The 16,986-nt window shown below is 36.4% G+C and overlaps 1 protein-coding gene across 1 annotated transcript; it reads left to right on the top strand.

Moving 5' to 3' along the window:
* Positions 1 to 204: 204 nt before the first annotated feature.
* LOC124393092 (mucin-22-like) lies at positions 205 to 15,837 on the top strand. The gene is made up of 14 exons (XM_046860429.1): positions 205 to 4,160; positions 5,879 to 5,988; positions 6,562 to 6,626; positions 7,585 to 7,721; positions 7,911 to 8,096; positions 8,439 to 8,642; positions 8,812 to 8,952; positions 10,663 to 10,841; positions 10,933 to 11,103; positions 11,250 to 12,605; positions 12,727 to 12,768; positions 12,869 to 12,928; positions 13,011 to 13,074; positions 15,168 to 15,837. The coding sequence occupies exons 1-14, from the start codon at positions 239 to 241 to the stop codon at positions 15,233 to 15,235; spliced, it is 6,705 nt and encodes a 2,234-aa protein (XP_046716385.1). The 5' UTR covers positions 205 to 238; the 3' UTR covers positions 15,236 to 15,837.
* The last annotated feature ends 1,149 nt before the right edge of the window (positions 15,838 to 16,986 follow it).

Below are 16,986 nucleotides of genomic sequence, written 5' to 3'. Positions count from 1 at the left end.
AGCCACTACACCAACCGATACAGTCACAGATGTTACAAACACAGCCATTCAAACTTACAACAAAATTACATCTTCCATTTTAAGTCCAGTTTTCACACAAACTGCACCCTCATACACAGACAAATCTGATTTAACCATATACAGTGCAATTAACGACCCATTGACAACAACAGCTGCATCCCCAGACACTACAAATAGTCTTCAAACCACACTGTTTGCAACCATAACTGCTGCTGGTATGGCCACAGACATTACAGTTGATCACATTGCAACTACTGCAATCACAGCACCCACAACCACAGACATCACAATGATGACTGCTACAACTACAGACTTTACATCCTCAACTATGCCATCTATACCCTCAACAGTCATAACTGATGCAATTACAGATGTCATAGCAACAGCTCCCCAAACGACAATCACAGCCACTGCAACTACAGACTCCACACAAACCATTACAATGCCAACTATAGATAGCAATACTGTAACCACAGCCCAAAGTGATAGAAGCCCAGATGCTACACCCAAAAACACCACAATCATAACTTATACATCCACTGACATTATACCAACCACTGCACCAAATACCACCACAACAATTACAACTTATTCAACCACAGATGTTAAAAATATAACCATCACAATACCCATAGCCAACACCACAAACACTGCAAATATAAACAGCACACTAACCACCATTAATGGAATCACAGCCAAAACCACAGATGTCACAATCACAGATTTTCAAATCACAACCATTGGAATCCCCCTAACAAACATCACAGACACCACAATGGCAGACACTACATCAGCCACTGACACTGCAATTATACAAAGCACTAATGAAATGGCAGCCAAAACAAGCAAAGCCCCAACAATCACAAACAACATAACTCCAGATGCCACAAACACACTTTCTACAATCAAAGATGCCACAACCACAGACACCACAATCATAACTGCTACATCCACAGACAATATATCTGGGGATATAACAATCACAACTGGCATAACCACAGGTAACACAACAACTATAGAGTCCACTTCTAGAACCATAGCCAGAACAAACAAAGCCACTACAATCACAACCGCTGAAGCTGCAGACATCACAGAAACAGCTTTTCCAACCGTTTCTACAATAACATCTGTCACAAGCACAGATGCCACAACCCCAGCGATCAGATCAATAGCTACCCCAAACACAACACCAATAACTACAACCACAATGACTGTGCACACATCTGCTGCAAACATAACCACACTCACAACAACCCCACTTACAGCTGCTATAATCATAAGTACTACACACACAGACACCACTAAACACACCAAGACGCCTTTCACAGATGCTATAACCTTAACTGCTACGACCACAGACACTATCCAGACAGCTGCCCCAACTACAGCTGACATAATCGTAGGTGTTACAACCACAAATACCATAGACGCAGATCAACCAAGTACAGAGATTGCAACCACAGCTTCTGCAACCACTGCTACTACTATCATGATACCAACCACTGCAACCACAGAAAATACAAGCAAAGCCACTGGAATCACAACCACTACAACCACAGATGCCACACACACAACTTTTCCAACAGTTTCTACAATCATAGCTGGTACAGTGACAGATCCCACAACCCCAGCCATAGGAACCACAGCAGACCACACCACAATTACAACCAGTGCTACCATAGAAGCCACAGCCTCAGGTTCCACAATCCCAGATGCTACAACGTCAAACACTTTAACTACACTTCTACCAACTACAGCCACAACAACTACACTTGATACAAACACAGATGCCACAACCACAGACACCACAATCATAACTGCTACATCCACAGACAATATATCTGGGGATACAACAATCACAACTGGCATAACCACAGGTATCACAACAACATCTCTACAACCCTCAGCTATCGCAATCCAAGGGACCAACACCACAGACATCACACAAACAATTGCAAATACAACTACTGCAATCACAAACAATACAACAAATGCTTCAAAAATAGATGCTACGCAAACAGCTTTTTCACCAGTTTCAACAGCTGCAACAAACACAAATGCAACCATAACTGCCACATCCACAGAAACAATCACAACTGATAAAACTGCAGATGTTACAATCCCAGATTTTCAAATCACAACCATCACAATCCCAGTAACCAAAACCACAGACACCACAACTGCTAAGACCATACCAGATATCTCTGCCACAACTTTAGAGACCACTTTTGCAACTACAGCTGAAACAAACAAAGCCTTTATAATTACAGATACCACAAGGACAGCATTTCCATCCCCAGTTCCCACAGACACAACCATTTCAATTAAAAATGCCACAACCCCAGCCATCAGAACCACACAAGTCTTGACTACAACCACAATTACTGGCACATCTACTGCAAACACAGCCACATTTACTGCTGCCCCAATCACAGACACTACAAAAACAAGCCCTCAAACTACAGTGATTGCAACCACAGACTCTGAAACTACAGACGCCACAGCTTCAAATACTATACCCACTGCTACGCTAACTATAACAAGCACAACTAATACAGCAACAAATATCACAACCACAGGTCTCCAAACCACAATCATCCCCATCCCAGTCCCCAACACCACAACTACAACCATTGCCGCTACAACTATAGAGTCCACTTCTGGAACCATAACCAGAACAAACAAAGCCACTACAATCACAACCGCTGCAGCTGCAAACACCACAGAAACAGCTTTTCCAACCATTTCTACAATAACATCTGTCACAAGCACAGATGCCACAACCCTAGTGATCAGATCTATAGCTACCCCAAACACAACACCAATAACTACAACCACAATGACTGTGCACACATCTGCTGCAAACATAACCACACTCACAACAACCCCACTTACAGCTGCTATAATCATAAGTACTACACCCACAGACACCACTGAACACACCAAGACACCTTTCATGGATGCTATAACCTTAACTGCTATAACCACAGACACTATCCAGACAGCTGCCCCAACTACAGCTGACCTAATTGTAGGTGTTACAACCACAGATCAACCAAGTACAGAGATTGCAACCACAGCTTCTGCAACCACTGGCACCACAGCTACAAACACAATACCCACAGCTGCCCCAAATACAACTATAGGTGCATCACCCACTAACACAAGTCTTCAAACTACAACTATTGCAACCACAGCTTCAACAACTGCAGACACCACAGGTACAAACTCATTACAAACAGGTGCCCCAACTACAACCACAACAATTGATACAAACACAGAGGTCATAACTACAGCTCACGGAACCACAAACAACACAATTCTAGTCACTACCACAGACCCTGCTACTACTATCATGATACCAACCACTGCAACCACAGACAATACAAGCAAAGCCACTGGAACCACAACCACTACAACCACAGATGCCACACACACAACTTTTTCAACAGTTTCTACAATCACAAATGCCACAACCCCAGCCACAGGAACCACAGCAGACCACACCACAACTACAACCAGTGCTACCATAGAAGCCATAGCCTCAGGTTCCACAATCCCAGCTGCTACAACGTCAGACACTTTAACTGCACTTGTCCCAACTACAGCCACAACAACTACACTTGATACAAACACAGCTTTCCTAAGCACAAAGATAACAAGCCCAGCCACCACCACCACCACAAACACCACAGAAACCACTACCACCACCTCTACAACTACAGACACCACAACTGCAACCATAGTCAAGACAAGCAATATTACCACAATTACAACTGCTACTAACACAGCTACCATACACACAGCTTTTCTAACCACAATTCCCACAGTCACAGATTCTACAACTCCAGTTATTGAAACCACAACCATCCCAGTCATAACTACAACCACTGCAAGCACAACCACTGCAAACCCAACCACATTCATAACTACTCCTACTGCAGCGACAACAACCAAAGACACCAAAAGCACAAGCCTTCGAACCACCATGATTGCAACCACAGCCTCTGCAACCCCTAATATGACTGTTGCCATAACAGCAAATATCACCACAAACAGAACATTTGCCACAATCCAACATGCAACCACCAAAGGCATAAAAAACACTCCAGCAGTAACCACAGCAACTGCAACCCAAGGTAAGTGTTTTCTTAAGTTATAAAAATGAAGCGTTTTAACATTTTTTTGTAAATCTATGTGATCTTCACCCATATAATGAAAAAAATCATTTTGATGAGTAATTATTATATTTACAACTGTTGTACACTTTGATTATGGGCTGCCGAATTTCTTTAAAAATAGCATATATAATATTTCACTACTGCAAATAGAGCAGAGATTAGCAATAACACGTTGCTTTGAATTTGTAATAAATAATCCATTGAAAATAAAAATATATGTTACATGATAAAGCTTTAATGCTGTATTTTTAAAGCAGTAACATCCGGCTATGAATGTGATTCAAAAATTAAATACACACATATACAATTACATATACATTTAAATTTAAATACATATTTGAATAAAAAAAAACATTCCAAATATCTTTTTATCCACTTACATTTATGGTATTTGGCAGACCCCCTTCTCCTCACATTTATCTTATTTATGTTTTGCTTTATTCAATGGTAATTTGGTGCTGCTGGGATTTTAACTCTGCTGTGAGTTTAACTTAGCATTCTCTTCAGAAGTTCTCATTCTCTTCCAACATCTAAACCTCAAGCTATCACTACCCAAAACAAAGCAAATTTAGCAAAGAATTTTACAGAATTAAAATTTTGATCAGATTTTTTTCATCTAAGAAATTGAAAGTAGAACATGGAACCTTTTCAAATATCCAAAAGTTGTAAAACTTGAAGTAAAGTTCCAGAACAATTCTGAAAAGCCTGATATATGATTAGAAATTCAACAACACATTCCATTTTTTGTGGACTTTTATCCTTGTGCAACATTAACCTAACCACTTTAATAGGAACACCTCTATGTTTCTTTACCTAATCTAAATTTGTAAATGCAGATACAGGTGAAGAGATTCAGTTGATATTCACATAAATCATCACAATTAAGAAAAATGATATCTGTGATTTTATGCATGGGCTAATTTGAGCATTTCAGAAACTGCTGATCTCCTGGGATTTTCATACACAACCATTTTTAGAAAATGACAATTCATCTCTTAGCAATAGGAAAATGACAATAAGAGATGTCAGAGGAAAATGTCTGGATTGGTTTAAGATGGCAAAAAGGATATAGTAAATTAAATAATCAATCTTTACAACCTATGATAAACAGAAAAACATTTCAGTGGGATTTATTTAGGAAACACCTGCATTGCTACAAGAACAGAAGACCATCTTTTTTCCGGGCTTCAGGACCAGTTTCGTGCTAGTACGTGATAGCTTCTGTTTTATATATCGTTAAATACAAGCAGCTCAGCAGTTTCTCAAACCAGCCCAATTTGGTGCCAACAACCATGCCAGGGTTAAAGTCAATTATAAAATTATTATTTTTCACATTTAGATGTTTGATTTGATTGATTTTATTCGTGAAATATATTTGAAAGCAATTATGGAAGTGTACAAAAGCTTTTATGTCATAAATATGTTTTAATCTTATATAATTCTAAAAACTACTGATAAGAAACCACATAAATCTCTCTCAGGTACACTGGAAAAATGTGTACCAAATTCTAACAAGAACTTCAGCTACAGTCCCAGCTTTGTCCCCACTTCCCTTTTCTTCTTTCTGTGCTTGTACGTAGTTTTTCCTAATGATCTAATCATGTTGTGTTTTACTTGTTTAAATGTACACATCATCTTTAAATCTTTAACTCTTTTTAATTATTTTTCACCCACAGACACCAGTGTCATTGGTCTCTCCATGAAAATAAACAGAGAATTTGACATGGCATTGGCCGATAAAACAAGTGCAGCCTTCAAAGAACTTAAAGCAAAAATCGAGGAATTAGTAAGTTAATATGATACGATTATAAAGGATCGGCTGTTTTAATAGCAGAAGTAGCAGCTTTAGAAAGAGCAATAATAAAGTGAAGAAATAAATTATTTCGCTTTCTTTTTGAACTGTAAAACATGGGGACAAGAACATGGGGTGTGCTGTAATAGCTGTAATCCCTGTAATAGCATTGCAATTTTTTTTATAATTTAGTAATTCACAATTGACACCCTATTATTTTATCACTGAATGAATATTATACCATAAATTGTCATTTTCTCACCAGCCTTTTTCCATCATGAAGACTTTCTCATGGTGGAAACTGTACATTTATGAAAGTCAGTTAGACTTTCATAATATTTAATAATAATATCAATTTCTTATATACCGCACATTTTTAGCCTGTTTATTATCAGTCTTAGATTATGTGGAACCAAACAAGTCTTTGTGAATGTGCTGGAACAATTCATAAGAATTTGCACATGAATATAAACTTTTTAAAGACATCCCTACAGGCAGAGCTGCTGTTTTATTTTTTCATAAACAAATTGATGAGCACTGTGATGTAAAATGTGTCTTTTTTTTCAGATTGATCTAAGTTATAGAAGCTTGCCTGCCTACCAAGCTAAATCTGCAAACGTGAATTATTTTAGGTGATGTTATTTATTGCATTAAAACACATCCAGTTTATTTAAGATTGTGTTCATCTTAATTATAATTTCAATTGAATTCATTTTTATTTGTATAGCGCTTTTAACAATGAACATTGTCTCAAAGCAGCTTTATACAGATAATGTGGTGATTAAAAGTGAATATGTTCTTTATAAGTGTCCCTGATGAGTGAGCCGGTGGCGACTGTGGCGAGGAAAAACTCCCTGAGATGGCATAAGGAAGAAACCTTGAGAGGAACCAGACTCAAGAGGGAACCCGTCCTCATCTGGGTTGCACCGAATGTCCATTTGTAGCAGATATACAATGTTGCGGGGTACAGTGATGATGATCAGAAGCGAACTGTATTCCTGAGTCAGTGTAGGAGACTGTTGACATTAACTACAGATTTAATATAATCTTTTCCACAAAGGGTCAGTGTGGGTGCAGGTTTTTATTCCAACCAAGCCACACTAGATTCCAAGATTCATAGATCTTCATTTTCAATGGACTTTTAGGTGTGGCCCTTGTTTGGTTGGAATGAAAACCTCCACAAGATTGGACATCTCTGATCTTGATGATCTAATGAATGCAATAACTTTCGCAAACTTCCATGAAATCTAAAGAAACTGAACGTGCATCATGTAATATTTTGTAGTATTTGTTGTAGAATTTTATCAATAGTTCTTTCACCCAGATCAGGATGATTTCCCTTTTAAGTCTGGTTCCTCTTAAGGTTTCTTCCTCAATTAATCTCATGAGGTTTTTCCCTTTCACTGTTACCACTTGCTTGCTCATTAAGGATACACTTATGGACTTAAAGGGACTAATTTATGACACCAACATTTGTAGTCAAAATGTATTTATTTCTGCCAACTGTTAAAAATGCTATACAAATAAAATTGTATTGAAATGAATAGAGTTCTTTCTAAATGTTCTAAATGATGTTCTGTGTGTTCACAGGCCTGGCAGTTTAATTACAGACTTTAGCATTAAAACAACTAACAGCGACCTCAATTTGCTGTCAGCAAACCAGCAACTTGCCAGCAATCTCCGAACACAGGGATTCAATATAAGCGATGATGCATTCAGTCATAGTGGTAGGGACATTATTAGCTTATTATTGCTTAGCTTCGTCTTTTTCTCCGTTTTTACTATTATTATCAGTATTATTTTTATGAGTAGAAGTGGTAATAGAATTTTTTCAGCTGTTTCATTTATCATCTATTTGGTGATAAAAATGAAAGAAGCAATGTGACCTGACACTTGTACACGGTTCTGTGTTTTAGTGCCAGATGGCCTTTATACAAGCAAAGATCAAATCTACCCTGGGCAAAATCTGATACTGACCTGTAACACAACAGCAAATAACACCATTAAATGGACGAGGAATGGAATTGAACTAAAAGCGTCTGATAGATTTATTATTGATCAGACTGTTCTCACTGTGAAAAATGTCACTCCGGAAGATAGTGGTAAGTTAGAAATGCCTTCTGTGTAGTATGCAACCTCACATTAAATGTACTGTGTTCAAAAAATTATTGGGAATGAATTGTTGCTATTATAATAATGTATACACTTTATATTATGAAATAATTATTTGAGTCATCAACATTTCTGGATCCAAATTTTACTTCCAAATTTTATTTTGTCTTAATAAAATGGACATGGATTAAAGCTTCTTGTTAGCTTATACACTGAATTTATTTCAGGATGGAACTTTTGTTCTATAAATACAAATAATAATAAAAAAATCATTTGATTAAAAGTGCATTTTTTATTGTTAAATGATTGCTTATCTTTTTGCATCGTGCCAGGGCAGTATGAATGCAGCACAACAGAAAACTCAATACCCTTTGTTATCTGGCAAAGGATTTTGATTCCAGAACCCAATATCCAAGTGAGCAATGACAAATTTGTAAAATGTGAGAATTCAACAGTTGTGCTGCAGTGTTGTGTTTATGAGAGCTATGAAGTGAAGTGGAATGTTGACCAGGCAGCTTGCAGCCAAACTTCAACAGGTCAGATATGAACATTTTCTGCAATATTTCTATAAAATTGGAAATTTTTTAGGAGGTCATAAAGAACAGATCAATCATAATAATTCTGAAAATAAATAAACAACCAAATGTATAGCATAGATAATTTATCTAAATATGTTTCTTGTGTTTTTACTTTTTTCCACCAAAGTTCCACCAAAAGGCTGTATAATATGTGGCTATAAAATAAACACGCAGGATTGCCGGAAAAATGAGAAGATTACGGTCACGTGCCAGCTGACTAAAAGCGATTACAATGCACAGAGCGTCACAATAAATGCAGTCAACGAAGGTGAGTACTGGGTCACGTTTATTCTTTTTACATTACATTACATTAATTACATTTACATTACATTCTTTTACGTTTTTGTGCATGATTATTAGCTTGCGTGACTATCGTAAACGCAAATGAATAAATAAATTGTACACCATTTACATTTGTATGTGTTGTTGGTTAGTGATTTACTGAGTTGCTTATTTACATATATATAACTAATATAAAAATAAGTAACTTACATAGTATTACACAATCAACAAGTGACATGACACCTTATTTACCTAATGTATATACATTTAGATACTGACATTCACATGCACATTTTTATTAATCTAGCAAATTGATTTTTAATGTGTATTAGCTACACTGTAAAATAATATCACAGATATAGACAAATGAATCGAGTATTTCCTATTTAGGAATTACAATAAGAAATACGAAATGATTATTATTCCTGGACTTTCATTTGATTGATTTATTTACTTATATCAACTCTGATTAGTGAACTATTTAATTTTAACAATGCTAAGAATGCAGCTAATACAATCTAAATGTGCTAATATTATTTGAAAATAATAATCACATAAGAGGAAATATTAGATAGAGAATCTTAACATGGTAAAGTCCGGTATTAATATAAGGTGAGGTGAAGAGGTCTGGAGTACTTCACATTCATCCCAAAGGTGTTCAGTAGGGTTGAGGGTCAGAGCTCTATAGCAAAATGTAAAGCATATCTTCATGGAACTGGCTTTTTGCACAAGGGCATTATCATGCTGGAACAGATATGAGACTTTCATTCTATACATTTCTATGTCTCCAAATTTTTGTTAAGGGAAGAACCTGATAGATAAGAACTACATATGGCTGGAATAGCCATGTGTCTCAATACATTTGCGAGTGTATCTTCTTTTATTTATTTTGTACAGCATATACTATAGTTATTTTAAATTGGGTAGTGGAAGATACTCATTGTTTGCTTTATTGAAGTGCTTACATTCAACAGTTGTTCTGCAAGCTTGGTTTACTATTCCATGCTCGCAAATACATTTATGCATTTACACTTTACAGCAACTATGGCTGTAGTCAAGAATACCATTGTCATGTACAAGACTAGGACTAGGTGAGTTCTTAAGTCTTAAGTAGGTCAAGGCCAAGATCAAGTCCAAAAGAAATTGAGACTGAAAACCTTCTAATCCTGTCCTTAGACTAGTTGGCTTTATTGAGCATTGGACCCATATGAATATGAATGTCATTGAATGCTGTTTATTTATTTATTTATTTTATTTTACAAACTTGATTGAGACTCCAGTCCAGTCGAAACCCTCAAGTTTTAGCTTAAACACCATTAAAATGACCACGATCACTGTTACCAATCTATGCACTCAAGTTGTACACAGAATGGGATACTCAGGTATTACAGTTTGGCATATGATTCGCTTTGAGTGGCGGTATAATCATAGAATATGTCTGCATCACTAAAGCCATCTGTTCATTAGGAAATGAGTGACGATTGAAAACTGATTAAAAAATTGATACTAAGTTCCATAGTGCCATAATTCACATGTTCTTTATAAAGTAGCAGTTTAGTTTTTGTTTAACGATACGGTCAAATTTAATCTTAATGGCAATAAGAAACAAACGAGGGTAGTTTTACTCCTTGTACTCAAAGGTTTCTGTCTATAATAATTGTCTAAAACATTCTAATGTGTAATATACTTCCTTTAGTGTTTACCTGCTTCGATGCTGTATTTGGTCCTGGAAATGTGAATGATATACATTTGGGTGACTGTGATGGAGACATGGTCGGCAATCAAGAAGCTAAGTGTAATTCAACGGGACAGTGGCAAATTAGAGCTACCAACTGTGCTCTGCGAGTCATTCAAAATCTAAAAGATAGAGCTTCGGTAATTCAGATTTGATTTTGAACTTTATTTCCAACAAGGATAAAAAGATATATTAGCATTTTGCATTTTTGCTTGTTTTTTTTCTCCATAGGTTTTAATGCCGATTGAACTCCCCCAATTTGTGGCTAACCTCAGCACTGTTACTGAAACAAATGCTCTAAATATTACTTCATCTCCATCAACTATATTAACAATCATGGCAATACTGAAAACTGTTGCCAGTATCTCCCAAACAATTTTAGTCAGTGAACCCATTATGACTGTAAGTATAATCATGTTTTTTAAATCTTTTTGGAGTCTTTAAATTACATTTTAAATCACTCCTCTTTTTTCTCATTAAGAACGCAAATCAACACTTTTCTATTTTGTGATGCATATTATTTGATAAAATGTGCTCTTCATTCTAAGGGTTTTCTAAAAACACTAGACGTCATCGGGTCCGCTGCAGCACGGGGGACATGGGCGGATCTAAACCAGAATACTACTACCAGCAATGCCAGTTCTGAAATTCTGCAATCTATCGAAAGCATCGGACGCAGACTCCCAAATGATATCATTGAGATAACAACTAACTCGACTCATCTCAAAAAAACTAATAACACCTTCCCATTTTCTGAAGTGTTTGGTATCAATTTAACGACCCAAATCAATATTCCAATGCTTAGTGACAGACCTTTTATAACAGTCATAGTTTTTTCTTCACTTGACAATGTCTTACCTAATCGTACTGCAAACAAAGACAGTCCAGCTAACACCATCAATGGAGATGTAGCTATGATTGAACCAGTGTCAACAATTAAGAACATCTCTCTTTCGTTTGCCATCAAAAATAAGACACTTGGTAGCCCTCAGTGTGTCTTTTGGAACTTCGATCTTGTGAATGGCACTGGGGGATGGGACTCGACTGGATGCCAACTAAAACCAGAGAATGGAATGGAAAGATTCACATGTGAATGCAATCACACGACTTCTTTTTCAATTCTGATGTCACCGTTTGCCCAGGATAAAGAACTAACTATCATCCTAGACTACATAACTTACATTGGTGTTGGCATTTCGATGGGCAGCTTGGTTTTGTGCCTCATTGTCGAACTCATCATTTGGAAATCAGTGACGAGGAATGACACGTCCCACATGCGTCATGTCTCCATAGTCAACATCGCTCTCTCCCTTCTGATCGCGAACATATGCTTCATCATTGGATCGGCAGTAATAACAGAAGGGGAGAAAACGCCGGAGGGTCCCTGCAACACAGCAACATTTTTCATGCACTTCTTTTATCTCGCCCTTTTCTTCTGGATGTTTGTCTCAGCACTCTTGCTCCTCTACCGCACCACCATGGTCTTTTCCAGAATGAGCAGAGGATCAATGATGGCTATAGCCTTTACTGTTGGCTATGGAGCCCCATTAATCATAGCTGTTGTTACTGTGGCATCTACAGCTGGGGGCCATGGATACATTCAAAAAGATTACAACTGCTGGCTGAACTGGAATGAAACGAAGGCCCTCCTGGCATTTGTGATTCCTGCTCTGACTATTGTTGCTATAAACCTCCTGGTGCTTGTTGTGGTTCTGTGTAGGATGTTGAGGAGAAGAGTTCATTCTTCCACACATCCAGATGAGAAGCATCCTCTCATGGTTATTGTTAGATGTGTGGCGATTTTAACTCCTCTCTTTGGTCTAACGTGGGGATTTGGCATTGGGACCATGGTGTCTCCTGATCATAGGATTCAGATAGTGTTCTCATTCCTTAATTCACTGCAGGTATTAATGTTATTACCTTTGTAATCATGATATATGCTAAAAAATCTTATACATAATCTTATACTAACATAATTTATCTGACAAAATTAATGCAGAAAACTGTCTTATTTGCTTTTCATAGGGTTTCTTTATTTTGCTGTTTGGAACATTACTGGATAGTAAGGTATGTGCTGTTATTTTAAGATTAACTTCTTTTTTAGGATTTGTTTTAGGATGTTTGAGGATCAAGATCTAAAACTTTACTTCGACTTTTGTGGATGCAGGTTCAAAAGGCGCTAGCAAGAAGGTTGAGTCTGAGGAACGTAAACTCTAATCAGAGCAGGGTAAATACACAATCAATTCCTGCTACAAGTCATTTTACTTGGATGAAAATCAGACTTTTAATATGGAGTTTTTAATCTATAGAGCACAAGCACTGAACCATCCTTCTCAAGTAGATTTACTTTCATTCCGAGGTTTTGGAGAAGAGGTAAGTTGATTATTATTATGCACTGTTTTAGTGCATTGCTTTTTATGAAATTATCACATTATATTCTGATTGCATTGTCAGGTTTTTTTAACCTTTGTCCAAGTAACATAGTTACAGTTTTTCTCAGTTGCTTTGGAGTATATCTCAATATTAACAGCAGCAGACATTGGATTTCTTGCTGAAGCCTCAACATCTGTAGTTCATCTCTCAAAAGTTAATATTTGTGTCAATGAACATCTCAGTGCCATCAGAATAACAAGTCTTTTGTCATTGTTCATAAAATGTTTAGTCATGTTGTCAGAATAAAAGCACAGAGTTTGTGGGTTCTGATGTAAACTACGTTTTGGATTACAATAATTAAAGATGCACAAGGCTGAATTTCTGCTGTATGGCATCTATGAATTTCAACAGCACAAATTTACACAAATGTATGTGAGATGTTGATTGCAAGAGACCAGACAGGATTCACATTTTTACTGTACTGTTCTAGTGTTCATTCACTTCCGGTTGATCATCCATTTTTAGAAATTGTAATGATGTGTTTTGCTTTATGTGTCTGTCGCCAATTGAAGGGTCACAAGATCACCTTTGACCTGTTTTAGAGAACCAGTTGATCATTGGTTGATCTGAGGCTGTTCAACAATTCTTCATCAGTGACAATCAAGATTCATCTGCACAATTGATCAATTCAAGACACATTTACAAAAACAAACAAAAAACAGTTTGATAGAAATGTAAGTTTAAAAACGATATAAACAATTGATCGTTTTTTAATTGATAAATTACATTAATTAAACAAAAGGTACCGAAGCATTCACAATTTGTTCAAAGCAACGAGAAATGCTTGGGGGTTGAAAAAATAGTTTTTGACAAAAATTGTCGATTCTGATCTGAGAAACACTTCAAAGCAACTGAGAAAAACTGTACTACTGAAAAATAAATACATTTTCTCAGTGTATTTTTTCTAATAGATAAGTAATTTAAATTAGATGCAGACTTTTGTTCATATGAGATAAGAAATGTCTAGTTAACCACCTGCTGTTGCATGGTTTTTCATTTTTTACACACTAACACAAAGGGAAAAGAAAGTCACTCTACTAATGGAGAAATTGTCTCTATAATTTAGTAATGAAAATGTAGATATGTATTTTTCAGAGATGTGGTTGCAATTAAGCCTGAACTGGAGATTTTCACATTTATAAATGTTGGGCTGCACAATCAGGTTAGACATTTGGGCAACTGTAAGAAGCATTTAACTACAAATAACAGGGTTGGACAAGAAGTTCAACTTTAGTGATGGTAGACACGGGTGTGTAAAGCCGTCTCAAAAAGTCCAGTTGCATAAGGGCTCTTTGATGCAGTAGATGCAATGAGAGAGAACCCTGGAACTTGGATGAACATAGCACCTAGATGGATTAGATGGTCAGCTGCAGCACAGTACAGGAGCTTATCTGTTTTTCAGCCATACCTGTTCCTCGCTTCACTCCTTGCTGTGTTGCCACAGCTTCAAAAGAATGTAATATCCAAATGATATTCCATTGGCTGTCAGCATCAGGACGAAGTTAAGGGGATCCAGGTGTTTAAAAACTCAGGTTAAAAATAAATCTATGTTGATCATCCAGCTCCATAGAAACAAACGGGTCAGCACAATAACCTGAAAATACAAGAGGTCTAGGAAAGTTGAACACGTTGAAATCATTCCCAAATAACAGATTTATGGATTTATTAAAATGATAAACTCACATCTGTTCCAGCGACAGTCAACTATAACCAAATATAGTGATGACAAACGCTGGAACTGTCACCCACACATACACCGATTAACTATGCCGTTGCAGAAACCTTTTCAACACTACCTAGTGTCGACACAGTCGAATGAGAAATAGTTCATATAGTAAAAGTAATTGATAATAGATCTAATGTTCTTCCTGCCCACATTCACATGAATTCTTGATGCATCAGACATTACTATTGTACGCTGTGTATTTACTTATGCATTTCTTCTAAACGGATGAAAAGTTATGTTTCGTTTTAGTCACTTAAATGAAACAATTCCAGTTTTGCATCGTCATTAACATTCTGGTCTTTTGCAGATGTGTACCACGTATCTGAAGGTGGAAGTTTGCCTTCGTCCTCAAGCAACTCCTACAGAGTCATTTAGTGTAGTCAAGTTAACATGTTTTATCCACGAAGAGTAATTATATGGTTTCAACATTAACAGTATTTATACAATTAATTAAATGTAGCTGTATCATTGGTTTTGTTAGTGACATCAGTGCTAATGCAATTTCTTTAGCTAATTCCATTTATTTAACTAGATATCATTTGAGTCAATTGCCCAAGACCAGAGATGCTCAAACTAGGGCCTGGGGGCCAAAGTTGGCTTGTAGTAACGTTTGATTCGACCCACCATGTCACATGAGAAGAGATTTAAAAAAAATTAAATAATTGAGAAAATAAAACAAATAAAATTAAGATTTTTTTTTTTTACAATTATTTCTTATTGCTCTGTAAGTTTTGATGACTTGACAACTAGAACTTAGACCTAAAACTGCATTAGTTAAGCAGATTACAGATTCATTTTTTCTAATTATTTATTTATTTTTAAGCGAGGGGAAGCATGGCAACTTAACTCAATTTAATATAATCGTTGGTATAACCCAACATTTACTTCCGGCCCTCAATCTCGTTTGGCCTTTCAAAGGAAAAAGGCTCCCCAGCTCAAGACTATACTGTTAAGAAGTTTTTTTGTTGTATTGTACAACAAAACATTGTAATTTACAATAAATCTTTTCCTAATATGTCTTTTATTTTTTTCAAATGATGAATTCTTTAATATTCACCAGCTCCCTTGGTATATATTGTTTTAAGAGTCTCCTACACAACTTAATGTGAATGACAGATGGACCAGATTTTCTTTTCCAATACTGACACTGATACTAAAATATCCTGTATTAGATGCTATTGTTCACCAAAGATTCTTTTTCTAATATCTAATATCAAAATATTATTTTGATAATAAAGGTTAAAATACATTCCACCCCAAAATGAAATCCATTAAGGAATACATATAATAAAAATCAAACCCAACAAAAAAGTTACACAAAATACTGTTCTCTTTTACACCCAACCATTTCCTGTTACAAGACACTATAATAATACATAACAGAAACTCAGACATCTCCTGACTTACCGTTAACATTATCAGGCATGTGGTTTTGCTGATCACATGACCTACTTTGACCTACTTCACATTGTTGCATCCTCTTGTTTTTCGGATTAGATTTCAGACACTATTGGGTCTAAAATTGTTTCCTTCAACCCCAAACCTACTCACCCACCCACACACACCTCCTCCGCATATTCAATCCACCTTTTACACGCGTATCAGACAGACATTTGAGCATCAGATCGTCACTGTCTTTTTGCAGGGTTTTTTTTTTTTTACCCGTCTTTGTGCATTCCTTACATTTTACACGTGTTATTGAGATCCAGGAAACCAGCTGGATGAATAAATGAAGTTGAAACACAATGACTGGCATGTTTGAGCTTTGAGACCCAACACACAGCAACTCTGCACTGATCCTAAAGGTTTAATATGAGATGATGAATGTGTTGGTATATTTAAGCAACAGGTTACACACATTGTACCCACTTGTGTAACACACCAACATGGAGGAACTGATCATTGAAAATATTTTATATCTGTCTTATGCTTCCTGAATGGAGACAGGAATAAATGTGTGTCAACAAAATGTGTCATTTAACAAAAATACACTAGTTTTTGGTCATGATTGGTCAAAATACCTGCAGGTTTTCAACAATCGCACTTTGTTTTTCCGGTGAACGAGCCACAAAAATAATAACGTTCATAACTACGATGATCATAACAGGAAAATGGTGGAAGGATGT

This window comes from Silurus meridionalis, chromosome 11 (assembly GCF_014805685.1).
Source record: "Silurus meridionalis isolate SWU-2019-XX chromosome 11, ASM1480568v1, whole genome shotgun sequence".
In the NCBI taxonomy this organism is placed as follows: domain Eukaryota; kingdom Metazoa; phylum Chordata; class Actinopteri; order Siluriformes; family Siluridae; genus Silurus; species Silurus meridionalis.
Note: the sequence above shows the minus strand (reverse complement) of the source record. Positions and strands in the feature narration are given on the sequence as shown.

Coding starts and splice junctions, on each gene's coding strand:
- LOC124393092 (XM_046860429.1), top strand. CDS start 239: ATGGCCACAGACATTACAGTTGATCACATTGCAACTACTGCAATCACA. Junction 7,722..7,910: donor TGATGCATTCAGTCATAGTG/GTAGGGACATTA, acceptor TCTGTGTTTTAG/TGCCAGATGGCCTTTATACA. Junction 10,842..10,932: donor ATCTAAAAGATAGAGCTTCG/GTAATTCAGATT, acceptor TTTTCTCCATAG/GTTTTAATGCCGATTGAACT.